This window comes from Lagopus muta, chromosome 7 (assembly GCF_023343835.1).
Source record: "Lagopus muta isolate bLagMut1 chromosome 7, bLagMut1 primary, whole genome shotgun sequence".
Lineage (NCBI taxonomy): Eukaryota > Metazoa > Chordata > Aves > Galliformes > Phasianidae > Lagopus > Lagopus muta.
In genome coordinates this window covers 17,871,237-17,893,189 of record NC_064439.1, presented here as the reverse complement: position 1 = coordinate 17,893,189, position 21,953 = coordinate 17,871,237, and the positions used below count along the sequence as shown (strand labels likewise).

Here is a 21,953-nt window from a genome sequence, read left to right as displayed (position 1 = left end):
GAAGAATTCTTGTAAAATGTAAAAAACAATATTCTACTCAGGCTGAGTCTGCTTCCTCTGCAGAAACACAAAGCATAATAAACTATAGCCTAGAGTCTTCTGACTTAACACTTTCAGTACCGTGCTAATGCAGATTTTTCTTTTTTTTTTTTTTAAATGAAGTTATCTTTTCAGTGAAACTACAATGCTTAAGGGTTTGGTAATAGAATACTGGGATTTTCACCTCAGGGTCACTAAATTCGATATGGCCCAGATCAATAGTGACTCAAAGTCATCACCATTTGATGAGAGTTTGGAGTTCAGGTTAAAATGTATTATGAGCTCAGGCTAGCTCCTAGTGAATAGCATCATAACTGACACTAACAGGTATGGTTGCTGGCAGTCTCAATATAGGGGCTTAAATTCAATGGGCATACAGAGTGATTTACTTTCTCAACCTACAGCAATCTCTCTGGGTCAGGGTCGAGGCACAGCAGCAGGACACCAGGAGCAACCTCAGACTGCCACTTGCTCACATTTATCTGTCCCATGAATAAAAGGGAGTTAGAATACAAACATGCTTACCACATACTATATATGTTTCACTGCTTAGAAAAAGAAAACTGAGTATTTCAAAACTAGATGACCTCAGGTAGCACACAAAAACAGTATAACCCTTCCCCTAGAAGGCCAACTTATGAAAACATCTGGTTTATACAGCACCTTAATCCTGCTAAGATACAAACTACTTGCTTAAGGCATTAACATTTTTTAAAAGCCTGGAAACTGCATTCAGGTAATCCGTCATATGATGTCTGATTAGAACAAGCACCATGTTATTTGCTACTAAAGAAAAAGCATACTCAGATTTCAAAGCAGCACAGATGTGGGAAGATTCAAGGCAGAAGAGAGCAGGTGGCAGGCTGGCTGGCAATTACACAATGCGCAAGGTTATAAAATGACTAAAATTTAATTGTCAAAACCACAGTCTTAAAGCGAACAGAATGATAATTCAGCATTTGTACAGCAGTTTGCCTTATAAAGTTATGAAGCGGAGAGGTACTTCATGCAGGTAAAGTTTGGTTATTTTACAGCATTGTTCCACAGTCAGCTTTCAAGTAAAACTTTTCACACTCTTTGTCAGCACCCCATCTATGAAGTACAGTGCATGAATGGTCCATAGGAAATAAAAGTACTAAAAGCATATTAACCAGAGTCTGGAAGTGTGGAAAATGCAGGAGATACACATTATCTAAGCTTCCCATCTTTGTGCACAAAAATAGTTGTTACTATTCTTACTTCAGTAAAATCAAGCCAGGTGTTCCAGCAATATCAAAAAAAACCCAAATGCCAAGAAGTGCTGCAGGATTACATGAAAAACAAAAATAATGAGAAACATGATTTTTTAATCGATACATCTGGCCCAGCTGGAAGGGATCAGGCACTGTCTTTCTCCACCTTTATTTCCCCTTAACAGAGCAAGCAAATATCAAAAGGTCAAAAGTATTCATCCCTCACTGAGGAAGAACTAGGAAACCTATCTTCAGAGATGAATAAAGAGTAGATTCCAGCGGGAGAAGATGAGGAATGTGTAAACCAAAAGGAATTATAATCCTGGCCCCACTCAGGACCATGATAAACCTCCCACTGATTTCTCAAGGGCCAAGATTTTCCTGCAGCATCAACACATTATTCACATAGACAATGGACTCTCATGAAAACGTGCATCACAAATCATGTAAAATCTGATCAGAATGAAGATTACGAGAGAAATCCCACTTGGAGAGAAATTATTTTGAAATGATTCATCAATAAAATGAGTCCAGAAATGATAAATACATATATTTTTGCATGAACATGTGCAGAAAGGACAGAACAAGTTCAAATGTAACATACCCAGATGCTCTGTTTAATTCCATCTCTACATCTACAAACCTCTGGTTGCTCCAGAGGAAAATGAAGGGTTAAGCAGCTGCAAAGTAATGCAATACTTAACAATACATGGAGGCCAACAAAATAACACAACCAAAAGGAAGACCTGGTGAAACTTCTCATTTTCCTTACCTCTTAACAAGCATACACAGAACACTTACTCTAGTCCATTTTGGGTGACAGATAAATAAAAATCAGAAGCTAAGAAGTAAATTTAGCTACTTATATGCTCTTAATAACTTGGAAGAAGATCTAATCTGGAAGTATTAACATTCAACAACCGAAGAAAATAGCTTTAGGAATAAAACTCTTAAAAGTACAGAAAGAATTTTCCACTGGTATGAGAATGAGCTTTTAGCAATTCCTCTCAGCTTTGAGTCATGCAGCCTGCACGAATAGTGTAAACACAGTTACATGAATTTGCAACTTAACGCTAGCTAAGTACACGGTTTTTCTCATATAGAAGTCTCAGGAGTCTCACTGCACCATTTCCATGCTCTCCAATACAATCAAGCCTGCTTGCACTACTTTCAACAGAAGAAGTTCAGGAATAGGTCAGGCAATCAAACAAAGGTTTCAAACGTGGTGAAGGTAACATGCTCTAGTTACACTTCTCCCCCTACATGTGCTTCCAGATCTGAATGTAAATTTGTTTGTTTCAAATAAATCTTTATATATATATTTGTGAAAGGCTGTAAGTAACAGGACGCGATAACCATTCTGCATAGAACAGCCTGGAATGGACTGGAACAGTCACTTAGCTTAGCTTTTCAGGGCTAGAACCCAACCTATTCAACTTTTCCTATTTAGTATATATTATTTTCAAAATTGACTTTTATTGCTGATCGATTCTTCCTGTTCATTCATTCTTAGATGAGTACATCAGAGAAAAATCCAGACTACTGCTGAAGAAAGAACAATAAATATCTAAATTTTCCTGTTATACAGCTTCAATGCATCTAAATTCATAAACCTAGTTTTCCAAAGAGAGCAGATACAGTGTTTCAAACTGTGCATTTGTCATGATACAGTACTTTCCAAAGAAAGGAGTAAAGAAAGTAAAGTTCTCCTGGAAGGAACCAAGGACAACTGAGCAAAGAAGCTCATGGACAATGTAAAGCCAGACATAATCACCTAGACCTGCGATAGGAACATCACGGACAACTCCAATACACTATTTATGGGTGGATGACATAGTAGCATACTATTTTATCTAGCCAGTTTGATCTTTTCACATGGGTAACCGCTCCCTGGCCTCGCGTACTCTACACAGTGCACATCCTTAAGCCAACGTAAGGAAAAAAAGCCCCGCAAACCCAGGAAGCTTTCACATGAGTGAAGCATGATGATCCTAAGAAAAAAGTCTGATGGCCAAACATTTTATGGAAGAGAAATTTATTCCTAAGACAAGCAAAACTTAGATACCAATGTTACACACACTTTGTTATCTGCCTATGAAAGAAGTGATAGGAGGTAGGAGGGGGATGCTCTTCATGCTCACATCCGTGACGTGTAGCAGAAGAAAACGTACCTTTCCACAGCAGAAAATCCACTGAATGACAGTCAGAAACAATTCACTTGTGGTACAGTCAGTTTCCCAGTCAGCTTATTACAAATAAAATGACACTAACATCCTTATATTGATACACAAATGACTCCTGCAAGCCACTACAGCCAGTGAACAGACATTCTCCAATTCTTTGTATGCTTCATGGATCTGCTGTTCAGTACTACTATACCAAATGTTGCATTGCAGTTTAGCTGTTAGCTGTCAACCACACCTCATCACAGCTTGCTCAGGCCAAATACCCTACCTACACAGTATACTTTCAAACTGCCCAACAGTCCCCAAAATTTTAACCCCAATTGCAACAGAATGCAATTCTGAAAGTAAACTCATGAGTCAACTTTATCAGCACTGAACCTCCGCAAATGAGCATAGAAAAACAAGCTACTTACGTTCCAGTAAGAGTTCTTCAATATGTTTTCATTTCTTTGACTCATGTCTGAAAGGATGAACAAGGATACAACTTTTGTTCCCTTAGCAGTGTCTCTGAAGACACAACTCCTACTCACTGTGTGTGGAAGGTGCAAAATTATAGCCGGAATAGGCTCAGTCTCATTCAATGAAAACCCAAAGAAAGACTTTCATGGAAATCCAAGGAAAGACTCCAGCCACAAAGACTGCTTGCATTAAGGAACACAAAGCAATGACTGTGAACATCAGTTCCTAACTCCCAGTCAGCTTATCTCAGAATTAAGGACAGGAGCTCTTGCTTAGAGAAACTGGGTGTGACTATGCTCCAGTGTGTATGGATTCAGAGTTTCAATTCTTTACGCAGAAGTCAAAAGCTGAGCTTTCTGAGGAAAAAAATTGTAACAGAAATACAAAAGAAAACAATGTGTGTGTGTGTGTATAAATATATATACATATATAATAAATATAAATAAGACGGAAAAAGAGAATTAATAGGCACAAAAACACACAGCAAGAAACTTGGCAACTGAAAAGTCATGAAGCCTAGGAATACAGTACTGGAAGATGATTAAATTTGACATGTAAATGTAAATTATTTTAGTAAAAAAAAATAACGTCTGCCTAAAAACAGAGATGGTGCTTTTCACAGGCTTGAAAAAAAATCAAAGAGTAAGAAAATCTTCAGCACACAGTAAACAGACAACAGCAGCAACTTCTTTCACTGTTTTTGACACTGAAGTCAGCATGTTGCCCTAACTTCACCCTGAATACAATCCTTCTCACCTCAGTCTGTCAGGCAAGACAGATTTTCAAGTAAGGAGATCAATTTACAACATCTTCGTTCTTGTCATCTGTATAATTCAGTACTAAGATGAAAACTACACATTCTCAAGCCAGTATGTTTTAATAACATTTACCAGAAGTTTATTACAGTAACTGCCAGTAAGAACCCCGACCTCTAAGCAGCAAGAGTCTTAACAATAGGCATATATCATATTCTAAGTCAGACCAAATATACAAAATACATAAGGAGTTTCATAGTCAAAATGTGATGCATACAGATATTAAGAGGATAATAAAACCCTTTTTTTTTTTTTTTTTTTTTTAAAGCATAGAAGAATCAGTTCTGGAAAATAAAATGCTATTAACTGCAATTAAGAGAGAGAAACAAGCCTCAGGTAACCTGACAACAATATTTCTACTAATTTCTAGAGAAGGAAAAGAGTATTTATATTAGAAGCCATAGAGAGCTTTCATATGATTTAATCAACTACCTCCTATTTTAACATTTTCAGTGTCATTACACAAATTACACTGAACATAATCTCTACCCAACAACTAAAATTCCTCTAGATTTCATCTGTACGCAAATATGGTTGCACCTATGACACCCCATTTTCTTAATAGGAAAGCAAATGAAAACAATTGAAATATATAACTACATTCAAGATTTTGAACTTGCCTTCTTTTTGTGTGTTCTGTTCCTGTTTCCCAACCAGTCATCCATCTGTTCCTCGATCTCTTCTATAGAAGCTCCATGGTCATAGGATGGCATGTATGCACTTGATTCCAGAACAGTGTATACAGGGAATTCAGATTTTGGTTTCTTGACTTTAGGCTTCTTCTCTTCTATACAGAAACAGAAAAGAAAAAAGTAATGCTTCAAATATTGCAGAGAAGTATAATTCTGAAGCAGGCTTAGCTCCTCAAATCTGAATGCTATATCCACTTTTCATTTTGGAATTGTCTTCAGTTTCTTTGTGAAATAGATACCTTAGAAAGCTGCATAATCATTTTATTTGCTTTTTGTTTTGTTTGTTTTATTGCTTTAAATAGCAATGCATATACTTAGCACCTCTTCTACCTGCAGCTATGACTTAAAGAGTGCCAAATGTAGAATGCCTCAAAAACACAGCTAGCTCCTGTCACTACTACAACATCTGATAATTAAGATTAGTAGAAGCAAAAGCACAGGGAGCAGTTACAACATCTCCAAAGTCTTGCTAGCTTTAAAACAAGAACAGTAAAGCCAGAAAAGTAAGCTTTAGACAGTTCTGTATTACTTTGTGGTTAGCTGTGTTGTGAAAAAACTCCTAAGCCAATAGATAGCTTCACTGTTCTCAGATTTCACTAACTACAAATAGGTTTGTTATCACACCTTTAGGAATATTTAAATGTTGCACCTCATTTCCCAAACTGACAACTCTTTTCTGCTTCTCACTGTCCTTCAAATAGTATTTGAAGTATTTGAGATTAGCAAACCAAGGGACACCAAGGAAGGAGGGACAACAAGAGCAATCTAAAATCCAATAACTGAAAACAGACGTACTACACTACATGACCTACATGAAAGAAAGCCTCAAGATTGACTGAAAATTGCCAGAACTCTAGGAAATAAAAGAAGAGGATCAGAAAGAAAAAGAAGCTAGAACACCCAGAAGCACCCAGAAGCCTCAGGTATATCTGAGTGTTTGTTCTTTTTTTTCCTTTTTCTATTCCCATCTCCAGTTTTAGCAGTCCATGATGCTTCCATTTTTCCACTCCCTACTGCATGCCTGTGTGCTCCTCTTTTTTTTTCTGCTTTGACAACCATTCAAACATTTAATAAAGAAATTAAATTCACAAATCTAGCAGGAATTTATATTCACACTCTTAACAAAAAAAAAATAGCCAAGTCAGTTAAAGATGGTGGGCAAGAAAGAGGAGAATCACATTTCTCATTAGGAGCGAGCCACGAGATCAGCACATCTACCTGCCTCTGCAACCATATCCCAATCTTTTCCCAAGCAGATAAAAACAAAATCTATTTTTCATGAGCTTCTTTTTAAAAACAATTCCTAAAGAGGACAACTGCTCCCCTACAGACAGCCACAGAGAATTCCTTTTCTTAACACTCATATGTATACAAGGACAGCACTGGGGGATGCGTTTCACGTGTTTCCAACACATTCCTGGGAATCAAATACTTACAAAAACAATGACTGGAGCATGAATAGTCTTGACAATACTGGTGCAAAATTTTTTGCCTATTTCAAAAGATAATTTTTTTTACAGCCAAGTAATAGAAATCAATTGTTATCTCATTTTTCTCCAAAGCCACTACATGCAGTAGCTTCTGAAGTCAGTGCTCAGATTCACAAGGACAAGTAACAACGACTTCACAAACTATTCACTGCAAATGCATCAACAAGAATATTCTATGGAGTTACCTTAAATGACAATTTCTATCACTGCAAAACCACAAGTGGTCATGTGGAATTACGTAACAGTGAGCACACTGATATAGTTGAATTTTCATGTATTCTGCACCTCATGAGTTACTTTTTGCTAATTTTCACTCTCAAAAGATGCAAATAGCTAACTTTAACATCAAAATTTAGAGCCCAGTCTCTAAATAGATTACCTATGCTCCTTCTTTACTTATAGAAGTAATTCTGTAACAGTATTTCCAGAGGGCACTGCATCCCACTTTAAAATCCAGTATTAAAGACAGCATGTGGTCCTTCTTCAGACAGATAAATGAGAGAAGAAGACATGAAGCAGATAAGACATCCTTCTGTTTTCAACTACCAAAGGAGAGAGAAATCTCACCTAGAGAAGATGGCTGTATATTCTCAAACAAGCACACAACTAGAATTAAAAAACCTGTCTCCACTTTCTCCTATGCAGATACTAAAAGATGAAAGAGTTCAGCATATCCTTTACATATCCTTTACAATGTAAAGGCTGCCATACACACCAAATTTTAAAAAATAAACAGAACTGAAATCACAGCACCTTACACACAGGACTTCCCAAAACTCACTGAAAAGTTTCAACTCAGAATTTTCAAAAGCCTGGCGAATATTTACTGTTTGAAGATAGATGAGGAGTATTTATGATTTGAAAATAATGGCACATCAAGACTTCTGCTGGAATGGTAATGGGCATCAAGTATTGCCAGTAAAAACTCGGTGTATGCACACTTCTAAAGAATGCTGTTCAGAAGTAATGACACACAGTACTAAGCTTCGACTTCAGGCAACTGAGCACTGTGCTTCTTTTCAGTGGAGAAAAGAAAACAGATCATTGAAATTTAATTCTGCTGAACATCAGAACTCACAGCAGACACTGAGGGGGAAAATCTATCTGTTTCTATGCTATCTTTTTGTTATCAGTACTTCAGCTGGAAGACCAAAAGATACTCCTGACCTGACCTGCTGCTTTTCTCTGAAAAGAATAAGGTTTGGGCTTTCTACGTATTAAATGATGCCTAGAGAGCTGAATCCTGTATCAGCTAAGGCCTGTGGACAATCAGGCCTTAGCTGCTGCCACAACTAGCATCTTAAGATGTGACACAAAGTTTTGAAACACAAGGTATTCCCTTAATATAGCCATTTCCTAATGGTGCTGGGTTTAGAACATGCAGCTATCAGGCCTATTAGACGCCTATGTCCCATGTGGGAAACAATATCCAGTGGACCTGAATTATGATCAGAGTTACAGGTGCTCACATGACTAAATGCAGTGGAAATGGATGGCCTTGGTGAAACCAGAGCCAGATTTCAAGCTCAACAGGGTAAACGAATATCTTACTCTCACTGCTATATTCTGTGAACATTATATACCTGAATTGTAAAGATACAGTGTACTAACTCTTCTAGTTTATGAGGTAGAATTAAAAAAGGTAGCAGCAAAAAGTAAATGGATAATCCGATATCATAAGCACTATGGATACTGTTTGATTGCTGTATTCTCAGAACTGACTTCTATATACTACTGGTCATTCTGCAGTAGGAAAAATTTATTTCTCATTTGCTGAATTCATACCACAAGGATATTAAGTTTCCATATTTTCCACCAATACAACTATAAAGTTATTCACTAACAGATTAAATTTCACTGTGCATTTATATCTTATGGTTAACAAAAAGAGATGTAATTTGTCTGCTATGTTTAAAGAGTGTACAAGATACCCATCAATGGGATCCTTAACACATAAAAATTAGCTAACTGTTTTACCCATACAGTACTCACTATTTCTAAAGGCCTTCACCACTATTACAGAACTGGCTAAATGTTCTGTTGGTTTATGGCATAATGATTCAAGTACTGAAGTCTGATGAATGACTTGCAGATAATTTGGATTTGTTAGTCCTTCTGTCTTGTTAACACATTAATTTTACTGTATCAATGGCAGAATTAATAGTGTCCGGCTAATAGTGATTTGCTTTAGAATCTATCAGCTGTCATTTTCAGACAATAAGGAATCACCCAGCATTTTGGACTGACCATGTAATAATAGCACCTTTCTAATAAAAAGTATCAAGAATCTGTATTTTAAAGCTTTTTGAAAACTATACTCTAATTTTACCTGTCAGATGATGGAACTGCTAAAGAATTCTAAGAGCATTTAAAACCTTCAAAGAAAAAAGACTACTCCATATAGGAAAGAAGAAAGAGGAGAAAAAAGTGCTGAACTTCTGTGTATGAGAGATGAAGCTGGAGTTCCTTCTCTCAGCACGGCCTGTAAGCCTCCCATTTCAGCATCAAGAAAAACTTGCTGAAAAAAAGACACTGACGTCTTGAAAATCATAGAAAGCAAGGATATTGACTGTTATCCTATGCGTTGGTAAGGAAGAACAAACACAGGCAGACAGCAAGCTGTGTTGTAGCATGTCACTAAGATACTGCATTGCGATCTACTTCTCTTTCAACACTGTTCACTTACCAACCTAGCTATAAAAGATAAACAAGCACTTATAGCATTAAAATTTACTGAAACATGACACAAAAAAATTGCCATGTACAGCAACACAGTCAGATATACAACAGATCCGAAAGTCTGAAAAAATTGTTGGCCTAAAGTTTAGACTGTCTACTGAAAAAAACAAAGCAAACAGATTCAATATTGAAATCATGGGGCAAATACTTCTGTTAAAAAATTCAAATTTTTGTTTTCACAATAAAATCAATGGGATTACATGAATGCAGAGTCACATAAATACACGTGCTGCACAGAGACTGAGAAGTTAGCTTATTTTTGAACATCCAGACTAAAAGCTTCCTTAGTGATGGATATATCCTCAACTTCACAAAAATGCCCCACAAAGGGCATTGATGCCTTTCACGTCTCCTCTGAACACTCACTGTTCCCCATGTTTCTTGCTCTCCTCAAATACCTCACCCAATACAAGAAAGGGCTAGGTTAAGAATCTAATACTTAAGAACTAACTAATCTGCCTTGGAACAAACAAAAAATGAAACATGCCTTTTTTAAGCAAACCTCATAAAATTGTCTGTGAAGATGAACTTCTTTTTTTTTTTTTGTAAAGTCTGAAGCAAGTTTTGCAGGGAGAGGCATCACACTGACTAGCTACAACTGATACAACTGGAAAAAGCACCTGAGCTGCAAGTTCAGAATCCCTTCAGCAGGCCTGCAAAAACAGTCAGTAAAACAAATGATACTTAGTTTGCCTTAAATAGGCTTCAGAGGTAACAATTAAGTGATCAGAACATTCACATCCACACTAACAAAAAAAACCCCATGCATTACACGAAATAATTTTCTCCAAACCTGCTGTCAGCAACTTACTGCTTTTTGGCAGGGATTAATACTAAACACAATAATTCAACATGTTTATCAATTATTTGGAAATAAATGAAAAGTCACCTTTGGTATATCGCTGGATTGCATAAACTTGGGCAAAATCATTCACAGTGAAGAGGAAACTACAGTAAGATTTAGGAACGTGGACTGGCTGACAGTCCGGGATTATTCAAATCAAAAGCATTTTGGATCACCAATAAAATAAATTACACAGCTTAGGACCTTAGGCCATATCTGCACTTAAACACAACGTGTGCAGGGAGCCTTTGATGTAAGAGCTTAAAGTTACGGTAGCACAAGTGATCAGAAATGAGCTACCAGAGCTGGAGAGCTAATGCAATCTATGATTCTGTAAACAGAACACTGATAACACTAGAAACATGATTTTATAATCAGAAGATGGCAAATATTAGAACACTACGTACAAAGCCAGGGACAATATCTGCAGCTATACTGAAAAACAATTTAGTACAGAAAAGACGCAGTAATTAAGGGCTAAAGAAATGCTTTTATATAAAGAAAATCTGTAGATACACACAAGTTCTTATTCTAACCATGGACAAATGCTAATAATAAAAACCTGAAAGCTAGAGAAATCCACACTGAAATTAAGATACAACTATATAACACTAAAATTATTATTTAACAAATCCCCTCGTGCGGAGCTGTAGGCCACAACAAGGCTTCCTCTCCTCTGCGCTGAACAAGCCAAGAGACCTCAGATCCTCTCAATTTAGCATCATTTGCAAGCTGCCTTAGTATGCATTCCAAAGTCCTGCATCCAAAACACTGATGAAAACCCTAAGGAGAACTAGTCCCAAAATGGAGCCCTGCAGAACCCCACTACTGACTGGCTACCAGCCTGATGTAACTCCATTTACTAGAACCCACCGAGTCCAACCCAGCAGTCAATTGCTCACCCACTGCATTTGTCTAGCTATGTGCTTGCTGGGTATCTTGTTAGTGTTGAAAGCTGTGCTGAAATCCAAAATGATTACATCAACTGGACTCCCTTGGTCAACGAGGTGGGTAATACTGTGCTACTGATAATCTTCCTACTGGGGGGGGGCAGGGAAAAAAAAGTTAGAAGATAAAGAGCACTACCAGGGTTAAGCACAGAGAAATAAAAATAGACGTATTTTCCACCAAAATGGACACAACTGAATGCACTTCATACTCCAAGAACAGCCGGTACAACTGCTAGAATTGGTCTTGATAGCTACTGAAACTTCGTGATTTAAGTTTAAAAACTGGCAGAGTCATCTGTCCTGATAATATACATTTACATCTTTAGTTTAACGATTAGCTGTTTCAGTTAATATATGTATATATATTTTTTTTATTTTTTTTCTATTTCACATCCTATGACTACAATAAAAAAAGACTATCACTGCTAGATGCAGAGATTATATGCAACTGAGACAGTACTGGAAAGGGAGAAAGTAATAGTTACATCAATTAAAGCACTCTCATTTTAAGAGGAATAATGTGTTCAGGTATCCAAATACAAAAAGGACAAAAAAAAAAAAAAAAAAAAAAAAGGCAAAGTATTTCTATTTTGGTGGCTAAAACAAAGATATCTGTAACTGCACACAAAAAATACACATATTTCCTAGGAATAAAGACTGTGCTATTAGTTGCTTTATTTTGCAAGTAAATTGTAGAGGTGCTACATGCAGGAGTAATGAGTATTTTGAATGGACTGAGAAGTGATAAAAAGCGCAGAAGTACTGACAAAATCAGTCAGAATTATGCACAGTTTTGATATACCAAGAAAATACTTTTTCACCCTCGTTCCCAAATATAGTACTTTAATGACTTCTCAGTATCATCCTCTTTCTCCTACTTTGCAAATTATGTTTTTCTCCCCTGATACCCTTCTCTGGTTTTAGTTCAGGGTGCCTACAGATGACTGAACATTTTCAGTAGGAAAGCAGACAGACATGGAGGTAAACTAGCAATTAGATCATGAAAAAACAAGCACTGTAAAGCAGCTATTGCTAATCTGCATGAGATGCATTTACTCAATTAGATAGATGGAAGCGTTATTAGGAACTCACACTCCATGGACAGCCTCTAAAATTAAGAATGGGGACAAGTGACCACCAAATGCACATTTGATGATTTACAACCTTGTTATGCTATTCCAAGGAGGACAGTGAAGAACAATATAATGAAATAAACAATGTTAGCAGATGCTTTGCATGCAGGCTTCTGGAAAAAGAATATTTGCTCTTATTTTTTCCCCTACATTGACATAGATGGATCTCTTGTTTTTCTCTTGTAAATATCATTTCTTCTAGAAAAAGCAACTGATGGCTCATTCTGTTACCCAGCAATAGCACTGCTATAGTTGAACAAATTAATTCCATGTCCTATTTCAAACTCCACTAATTACAGGTGGTGACTACTAATCTCTCCTCTTGCTCCAGATGTGTGACATCAGGTCTCCTTACAGACAGAGGGGTCAGATGCCAGGTGACACCCTGGTGTGACAAAGGACAGGGGAGTGCTTCTGCAACAACTCATGGGAGATCTGGAGGGGGCAAGGGCACCAAACCTGCACCTCTCAGCATGAGTAGGCAGAGGCCCACGGAAGTCGAGATAAAAGCAGTAACTCTCACATGACACCTGGCAGATCTGCACAGAGAAGAAACACTGAAAAGTTCACAAATGGCAATTCAGCGAAACACAGGAGCACAAAGAGTACAGTTTTAATGACCTGACAATTTCATCTGCATTTCTGTTTTCAAAATTCATCCTTTTAAAACAATATACACGAAATAGCTCATGGACTTAAATGAAGAACTTGTCCCATTTATGCTGAACAATGCAAAACATCACTATCTGGCAATTTAACAAATTTTTAACATAACGGAAGTCAAGACCCATTTCAAGGGCCCATTTTTTGATTGGTATCTCCAATATAGCTGCAGACCTCCCCAGCAAGCACTAAATGCACTATCCTCCTAGACTGACTAGGATCCACAGTGTTCAATGGGATGCTAAATATTACCTGTTTTCTTAAAAACAACAACAACAACAAGGTTTAGCTACAGTTGAGTTAGGAATTACTGCTGAAGCTTGATCTTGTTTCTGGTTTTATAAAATCAAGCTATTTTGAAAATACAAATAATGCAGCTGTATTTTAAGTGCCCAAAGACTTATATGTACTTAAAGCTAGTAAATTATTATAGAGGACTCAACGCACTTGGCAGAATAGAAGAACTTAAAAGCATGCACTTAAGTACAGAAAATAAAGCAAGCACATAAAAACACAAGCAAAAATCTTTTAAAATTGTCCTCAGAAGAGAGCAGGTTTAATCACTGTCTAAAGGAAATAACTGAAAGAAGAAAAGGAAGTCACATATAATTATTCTGAATACTTTATTATGGGAAATGCTAATTGCCTTCTCTGGTCTTCTATGAAAGTACAGAGACTTTTAAGACAGCAGTAAGAATCCCTCTCCTAAGACCGCACCCATGCATTTGGAAATTCAAATTATCTTCACTTTCAATTTGTAATATGAAAATAAACTGGATTTATATAAAAGAAGTCCAAAGAAAATTATTTTAAATGGTTATTTACAAAAAAAAAAAAAAAAAAAAAAAAAAATGCAGGAATGCTGAAAAAGCAGAGGTCACTTCTAAAAATTTATATTTCAAGATCTACGCTTTTGAGATTTCCCTCTCCTGTAAAGCAACACTTCTAGCAAAGCATGCTTTTCTGGATACTACCTAACTATAAACTGAGTTTATGCTTCTACAGAAGCAAGCCAGCAGCATACTGTGAAATTACAGTCACAAAATTAGAATCTCGTTTAAATTTAACAGCAGCACAGAAATACATAAAGCACGTATTGTAGAAGATTATAAAAACATTTGTTAACATACATCTCGCTGACTAGGTAGATTATATTATATCTTTGTTTATTAAGACAGTGGTAAAAACTCACTCTGCAGTGTTTCAAGTTCAGCCTTAGCCAGGGCATCTTCTTTCTCCTTCATTTTTGTTTCTTTATATTCTACATATAATTGTCTGGCATCCTTTAAGAAAATGTTGCAATGACATTAGCATCCTTATACAAACAAGTTATTGCAATGGCTCTGTTTTCATTTCTCATTTAACCTCCCCCAAAAAATATTAAGATACATTTACTTCCTTGAAATACAGGATTTTTCAGTACATAAACTATTTGCTTAGAATGTAGAACTTTTTGTGTGATAAAGGTTTTAATGTAATAGCATTGATATTATAGGTTCCAATGCTTACTAACAACCTAAAAAGGAAAATGGTTAGGAAAACATTTCTGATCACTATCTACAGCTTTTTAAAAGTGCATGCACTCACTTCACTCACATCAGCAATCTGGAAGTTCAAGAAAGCAAGCAGTTTTTAATGAGAGCAGTGTGTGCAAGACAAACCAAGGCAATTGTCGGGCAGCAATCTTCTTACCATGGACTCATTAAGGTAACACACTTTTTTTTTTTTTTAAACATCTTTTAAACTGCTACTGAAGTGCTAAAAAATTGAAAACCAAGATTCCTTTTTCTCCCAAGAATTAGATTCTGATCTCAGATCTGTTTAGCTTACCTACACATAAAATTAGAAGTCCTGTCACAAATCTTGCAATAAGCTTTACATTTCCAGTATCTGATCAGTTAGTAATTATAGATTTGTGCCCAAAGCTTTCTACATGCGAGCAACCAGATTACTGAATGAAGAGGTATGGAGTGCTTTCTTACTCTTGCTTAAACTAATAAGATACTTCTGTATTCATCCAGAACCAATGAAACTATAATACAAATACTGAAATAGGCAAATTATTTATCCCTTCCAGCCAGACAGAACATGTCTTGTATTACATCAAAATCAATTATAATGGTTAGAATAACTGAAATTCATTTCTTTAAAGTCGTTCACTTATTCTTGTTATTACATCACAGACCCACCTTACGTATTAAAACGGTGACCTAAATTTAAATGTAGAAAGTACTGTAAATCTTGGAAAATATTTACTGAATTTCCACTACCATCCCATAAATCTGGATAAAACTTGCTCTCATTAAATCAAGTTTAAAACTAAGTTAAGCAGTCATTCCTGCTGTATCTAATTGCAGAAGTTATTCAGAGACATTGCTTACTGAAAAGATACAACACAACCACTCTTTTCATTACACTGCATTATATATCTACCTCTTCAAAGTCACATGTGGGATGTGGGGCAACAGGGAGTGCAGAATTTTGTTCTGAGCAGAGCACTGTAATGCTTCAGAGAAACACCACTGATACAAGACAACACTCCACAATTAGGTTTTCTCTTCTTCCAAAATACTTTTTCTTACCACCTTGCTTTTTACATTTGGGTCAGGAAACAAGAATTCGTATTTCTCTGCCAGGATTATGTAGGAGAACACCCTTTGCACAGAAGAAAGTTTAGAAGTTCGCATAACTTCTCACTTCTGGCACACAGCATCCCACGCGCTTATAACTTTGTTTTGGGGGATGGAGAAAAGGTGCTGTTTTTCAGTAGAAGCAGGGCTAAAAACATGTGGATGCCATGCAGGAGGACTACCATTTGCTATACTAGGTATTAAGGCCTGAAATAAATACATTCAGGTTGAATGTTTAAACACTGAATCACAGAAGTACCCTCAGTTCTGGGTCTCCTTTTGGTTCACTTGACACATACAGAAACCTTGCTTGCATTCTCCAGATTTGGACTATTTTTCATTGCTAAAAAATAGAAACAGCCACAAATGTAATGGTTAACTTCTGCTGCAAGTTTGAGACATTTGGATTGTGCGGCCTACACAGAACTTAGACATGCTGATATCTAAAAAATGCTTTTTTGTTTAAGGATACGATTTCAAAATGACTACAATTAGCCGGCATTTAAATTTAACCCATTTGACACTGAAAGCCAATATTTGATGCTAAATTCTGGAGTAAGATCCATTATTGCTTGTGGGATCTCCAGACAGCAGGCACTAGGGGGTAACTGTCAATCTCTCCAGCATGTCAATCACAGAACAATTGGAAATGTGGCTCAGACAAAAATGAGACACAATAGCTGAACAACAAAGAAAACTAGTCAGAAGCACGTAAATGAAATTTGCCAGTATTGCTGCTTTAAAGATACAAAATGGATTATCACTGAAATGATGTCATATGCAGGTAACAAATGCAACATTTGCTTTTTATCTTATTAATCATATATTTTATCTGATACCATAATGAGAAAAAAAGACAACCACAGGGATACTGAGCATTCTGAAGCACATATAATGATGTATACATATAAAGCAAATCAACAAAATGAATCAAAGTGGATTCTGGAGAATTGAAAATCAAAATCTTCCCACCAAAGCACAAGAAACAGCTCTACAGGTTGTGAAGAGAAACTGGAAGACATACCTGAAGAGAGTTTTTAGCCAGACATAAACTATATAAATACTACACGTGGTAAGTTACAACACAATAAACACTGGAGAACGTATAAAAATAGGAGTTTCTTTGGAGAAAACTTCTGTTTTTACATGAATAAGCACACTTTGAATAATACCAGTCTAAGAAAAGAGTAATGAACACTGGATTATTATGCTATGATTCAAATATTCACTTTTCAAGAAGGAATAGAATGAGAAAAGAATGTTTTAGAGTTTCAAAATTGCACAGCTAGTATATCCAAATCACATGTCAACTGCTCTGTATACGAAGCACTTGTCACTAGTCTCACATTTAATTAAAAATTTCAAAAAGTACTGCAGATGAAAAATGAAATTGACAGGTAAGCTATTCACTAACATATTTTCAATATTGTAATCACAAATAAGAATTAAGAATACAGTAAAATTGTTGTATTTCACTTTTTCTCTATATGAGTCAATAAATGTGAGTTTCCTGCCAACAAATTTGAGATTGCCAGGACAAAGCTGCACTTATTACTGAGTTGTGTACAAGTACAGAAATTCTTGATACTGGACTTTTAAGGTTTTTGTTTGCTTGTTTGTTTTTCAAACATAGCTGAAATATAAATAAACTGCTCTAACCCCGTAACTAAAATCTTAAGTTTTGAATAAGACTCAGTGGCTCCAGCCTCTCCTTGACTTTTGGGGAAGGAAGGTGATGAGGTTTTGTTGGTTTGTTTGCTTTGGGGGAGGGGGAGGGCAGAGTTGTTGGTGGCAGCTTTCTTTCATCCAGTTGATCTTCCTGGCTTTCTGGTCTACCTCAGAAAGACAACAGATTAACAGAAATAAGGCAAACAATAGAAACAACTGGCATTGTTTAATCATATACGAATCTTCATTATAGGTTCTGTGACAGAACCAACTTCACATTCTATTTCTCTGGAGTGAGGGATTAAAACAGAAAAACCCACACCTCCCTCTTTGAATTCACAGTTAACTGCAAACTCCGTTACAAGTACATTTTAAATTGGTGCACCTAAATCATTTTCTCTGTGTTAATCTTAAATTAATCTATCAACTTCAATATTTGCATGAAGTTTGTGGACTAGTTTTTGTCTTTGAGCACAACGTTCTGGTACAATTTTTACAAGAGTGACAAAAGTCACAGAACTATGTAACTACTGATGATAAAGTAGTCAAATTAAAATTGTTGCACCATCCGACCTTCAGTTGGCTACTTCTTGGCAATAAAAATGCCCATTATAATGCCACAGAACTTTCTGATGGATTTATATACTGTAAGAATCAAGTGTTATGGCAACAAATAGTGTAAAAAAAAAAAAAAAAAAGCTGAACACTGTGATTGAGATTTATTTGTAATTTCTACATGTTTACTCAAAGGCAAAGCAGTAAATAAATGTTCTATTGAATCAGGAAATTATGCTTTGACCTTGGAATAGCACCAGGTGTGGGCAGGCTCTGCAGCTGTGTATAGCTTGTGGGCAGTCGAAGCAAGCGTCAGATGCACCAGGTGACCAGCAGCAGGCTGTGCTAATGCAGGATCTGATGGGTATTCCAGATCCACAGCGAGAAAACAAAGGCAGCCAGAAGGGGGAACTGCAAGGCCTCCCCAGGAACCCCATTCATGCCCAGTGAAGCCTCCTACCCCAACAGAACAGCCCAATTCACTGAGAGCCAACACCACCTAGCACTCACAAGCTACACTCCTCCAAAATGCTGAGATATGCAGGCATACACCAAGGGATTGTTTGAAGGAGCAGAACAAAACTGGCCACCACAGCACAATACACAAAGACAAGTTTATTTTGTGTCTTATGTTCACTTAAAATTTTTACTATGCAACAAAGCACATTTTTTCACTTGGGTATCAGGCAGTAAGCACCCTTTTAGAGGTAGATTATTTTTGCTCACTTGCATACACCCAGAATACTTGTTTTATCATCCACTCTCCTCTGACCTTTATCTAAGCTTCTAATTGACCTCAGGGTCAAGAGCTTCATCCCTACTTTGGTTCTCCCAACCGCTGCAAAACAGAAAGAAACAGAGCAAATGGGCAATCGCTCGTGCCACACATCCTGCATCTGCTCACTCCCCTCAACTTATACCAACATCAGTGCTGTACATTAGGCTGTAACAACTCAAAACTGTGTATCCTACAAATTATGTAGATATTTAAACCTTGGCACTTGAATAAATCCTTTCAAAATTCTGTTTTTTTTAAAGACTTTACTAAACTCAATAAATCTCACCTTCTGATTTTATACAAAAGTCATATGTGATGACAAAACCAACCCACATAAATGTTTGCTGACCTAATCAAATCCTGCTTAAAAGCTAACTTTGCCAAAGGAGATGCCCTGCTGGCAAAGCCTCTTGAGTTTAATGACACATTGCCAATCCGTTTAAGGCCAGAGTCTGAACCATCTCTAAGCAGGTGTTGAAATGTAATCACGGATTAAAAGAAAACCTGAGGAAAAAATGCCAAGAAATTAAACACCTCTGGGTCACTAGTTTGAATCTATTCCAGGCTACTAAATCAGCTACAGTAATTACCATCTGGTAGTCTACATAAAAATAAATTACTAGCCTTTTTGTTTTAATTCACTTCATACTACGCAAAGGTCCTTACAAACAAAAGTTTCAATCGTAACTAACTGAAAGCTTTGTTCATAATCTTGCTAGGTTGTACCCTCTGCAGCTACATGTGAGCATGAACTGCCTTCTCACTGCTGGAGAGCACCAGAAGCTCTTCCAACAGCAAACCGAAAGGGTCTGCAATACACCTACCTTATTACTGACAGAAGATAAAAGGGAAGTTTATTTTCCTAATGAGAATCAATGTCTGTATGAGACAAACAAACATACTTCCTGCTTCATCACTCTCCTAACAACAGTAGGAACATAATTCAACTAATAAAAACCATATCCTAGTGCTGAAGTTGGTGTAAAAATAAGCACATTTGTAACTAGGCTTCACCACAAAAAGTTGGAAGAAATGCAGCTGTCAGCAACGCAAACAAACACGCTTATCTTCACTTTTTGGAATAAAATATTTTGTGAAGAACAATTAAGAATGTTTTAAGAAATGCCACCTCTTAAGTTGTATGTCTGCACATCCAAGAAAAAAACCTCTCATCAGCTATTTTGGGAACAAACTGCATTTCACTTGACTCTTCTGCCACAAAGAAAAAAGATAATTAGCAAAACTGTCTATTCTGTATTACATGCACCATTTGAACTGAAATTCTTGCACACTATATTTAGCTGCGTTATTTCTTTGTGAGACCAATGTTCAGTTCCAACAAGCATTTTTATTGAGTTTTTTGGTTTTTAAGTAAATAGCCTTCTTCCAGGTCATTCTCATGACCCTAGAAATAACTTGCATTCTTTGTTCAATCTTTTTCTTGTGTCTTCATTAGAAGAATTAAAATCTGTAATAGCCAATGTAATTTACTCTCAGCTTAATACTTCTTTCCCATCACAGATATTTGATTGATGATACATTTATGTTTTCTTTTCCCTTCACTTCTTGAAATAAGCTTTAAGATGTTGTTTTCACCCTGAAATTGAACCACACTAAATGCAGGGATATAAAAACCTACATAGTTTTCCTCAAAATACAATTTTCAATAGTTAAAAAAACAATCATTTCTGAGTTTCTCTCATTCTCCTCTCACTCATTTTTCTTCCAGTTTCTTGACATAAAATGCAGACTACAATAAAATGGCATAGGCCATCACAGGGGCATGCAAACAAAGCATTTTTCTTCAGTAAAGGCCTACCTTAATTATTTTAAGTGCCTCCTTCTGAAATCTGACATTTTGAAGGAGGAGGGGAAGTAGGAGAAAGACACTCAATTGGATAAATGAGAGTCAGGCATGGGCAGAAGCTCAGCAACCTGAATCCTCAGAGCTGTACTAAGAAGAATATTCACGCTAATTGGGGGGGAGGGAAAGGGGGGTGGATGCTAAGTAAAATGAACCAATTTGAAAAGCGGTAAAAAGTTTGAATTGACTTCTTTACTTACACAGAAAAAAAGTTTCCTCTGACGAAGATTTTTGTGTACACAGACAGGTAGTTTTGTTTGCTTCATCTGAGGAAACAGTTCAGCTATTCCACTGAAGGACTTGAGGGATATGAAACTGAGTGGCAGAAACTACATCTAATTATAAGCACTGCTAAAACTCAGCCTTTTAACTCCCAATCGTGGTATATTTAAATGTGGATGATATTTTTAGAACTTATTCTATGACTGAATTAGTTGTGTATGAATGAAACCAACTTTGAAAATAACTTATTGGCTCTTAAATTGGAGAAAAATCATTTAGATTAACCCAATAAAGATCTAGAATCTGCAGCAGATATCCTTATGTCAACTTCATAACAGTTTGTTAATAAATAATTAGCATGTGTAACTAACACTGAGTATCTGTTGGTATCTCATCTTTTAGCTAACCTGCCCTAGTGATTCTACTTACCCTAAAAGCCTAAATACTCTGAAGTCTCAAATCTACATTAGTGTACTACTGAAGGTAATGGCATTTGCATTCAAAAGAGGATCTCAGTACAAAGGAATACAGTTGTTTTATTGCTAAAACCTTAAATAGAACCCAATAGCCCAGAAGTCTCCCTGACCAGCCAGGCATAACATAAACATTTTCTTTTGCACTGTTCTTCTCATACCCAACACGAGGTCACAGCTATCATGGTTCTTCAGAAGAGGTGATACTCAGGTAAGTATTTGTAACTAATTAACTGCAATAACTCAGTTATCTGAAATCCTGAAAATTCTTAACATTGAAGCTTACTTGTAATTCATTGCATTTTCACTTACATATGTGGCAGGTCATGTTAAAGAACAAGCAAAGCCCTGGAATTATGCAGCAGCATCACTTAAGTACGGGACAACTCACTCTAGAACCCCGTATCCTTACACCCTCCTTGCTCTGAAACCTTCCTGCACTGAATTCCTGTAAATCGTGCTTCCCCTGCTACCATATCCCTGGCTTTCTGGTCTCCCATTTTCCATGAGTTATTGGACAC

The 21,953-nt window shown here is 36.6% G+C and overlaps 1 protein-coding gene across 1 annotated transcript in view; it reads right to left on the bottom strand.

Annotated features, from left to right (window-relative positions):
- Window positions 1-21,953, bottom strand: part of DNAJC1 (DnaJ heat shock protein family (Hsp40) member C1) — a 93,502-nt gene that overhangs the window by 26,990 nt on the left and 44,559 nt on the right. Inside the window, exons 7-8 of the mRNA XM_048950840.1 lie at window positions 14,435-14,525; window positions 5,352-5,518 (exon numbers count right to left, since the gene is read on the bottom strand). Of these exons, the coding sequence (XP_048806797.1) occupies window positions 5,352-5,518; window positions 14,435-14,525 (258 nt within the window). The remainder of the gene's footprint in view (window positions 1-5,351; window positions 5,519-14,434; window positions 14,526-21,953) is intronic.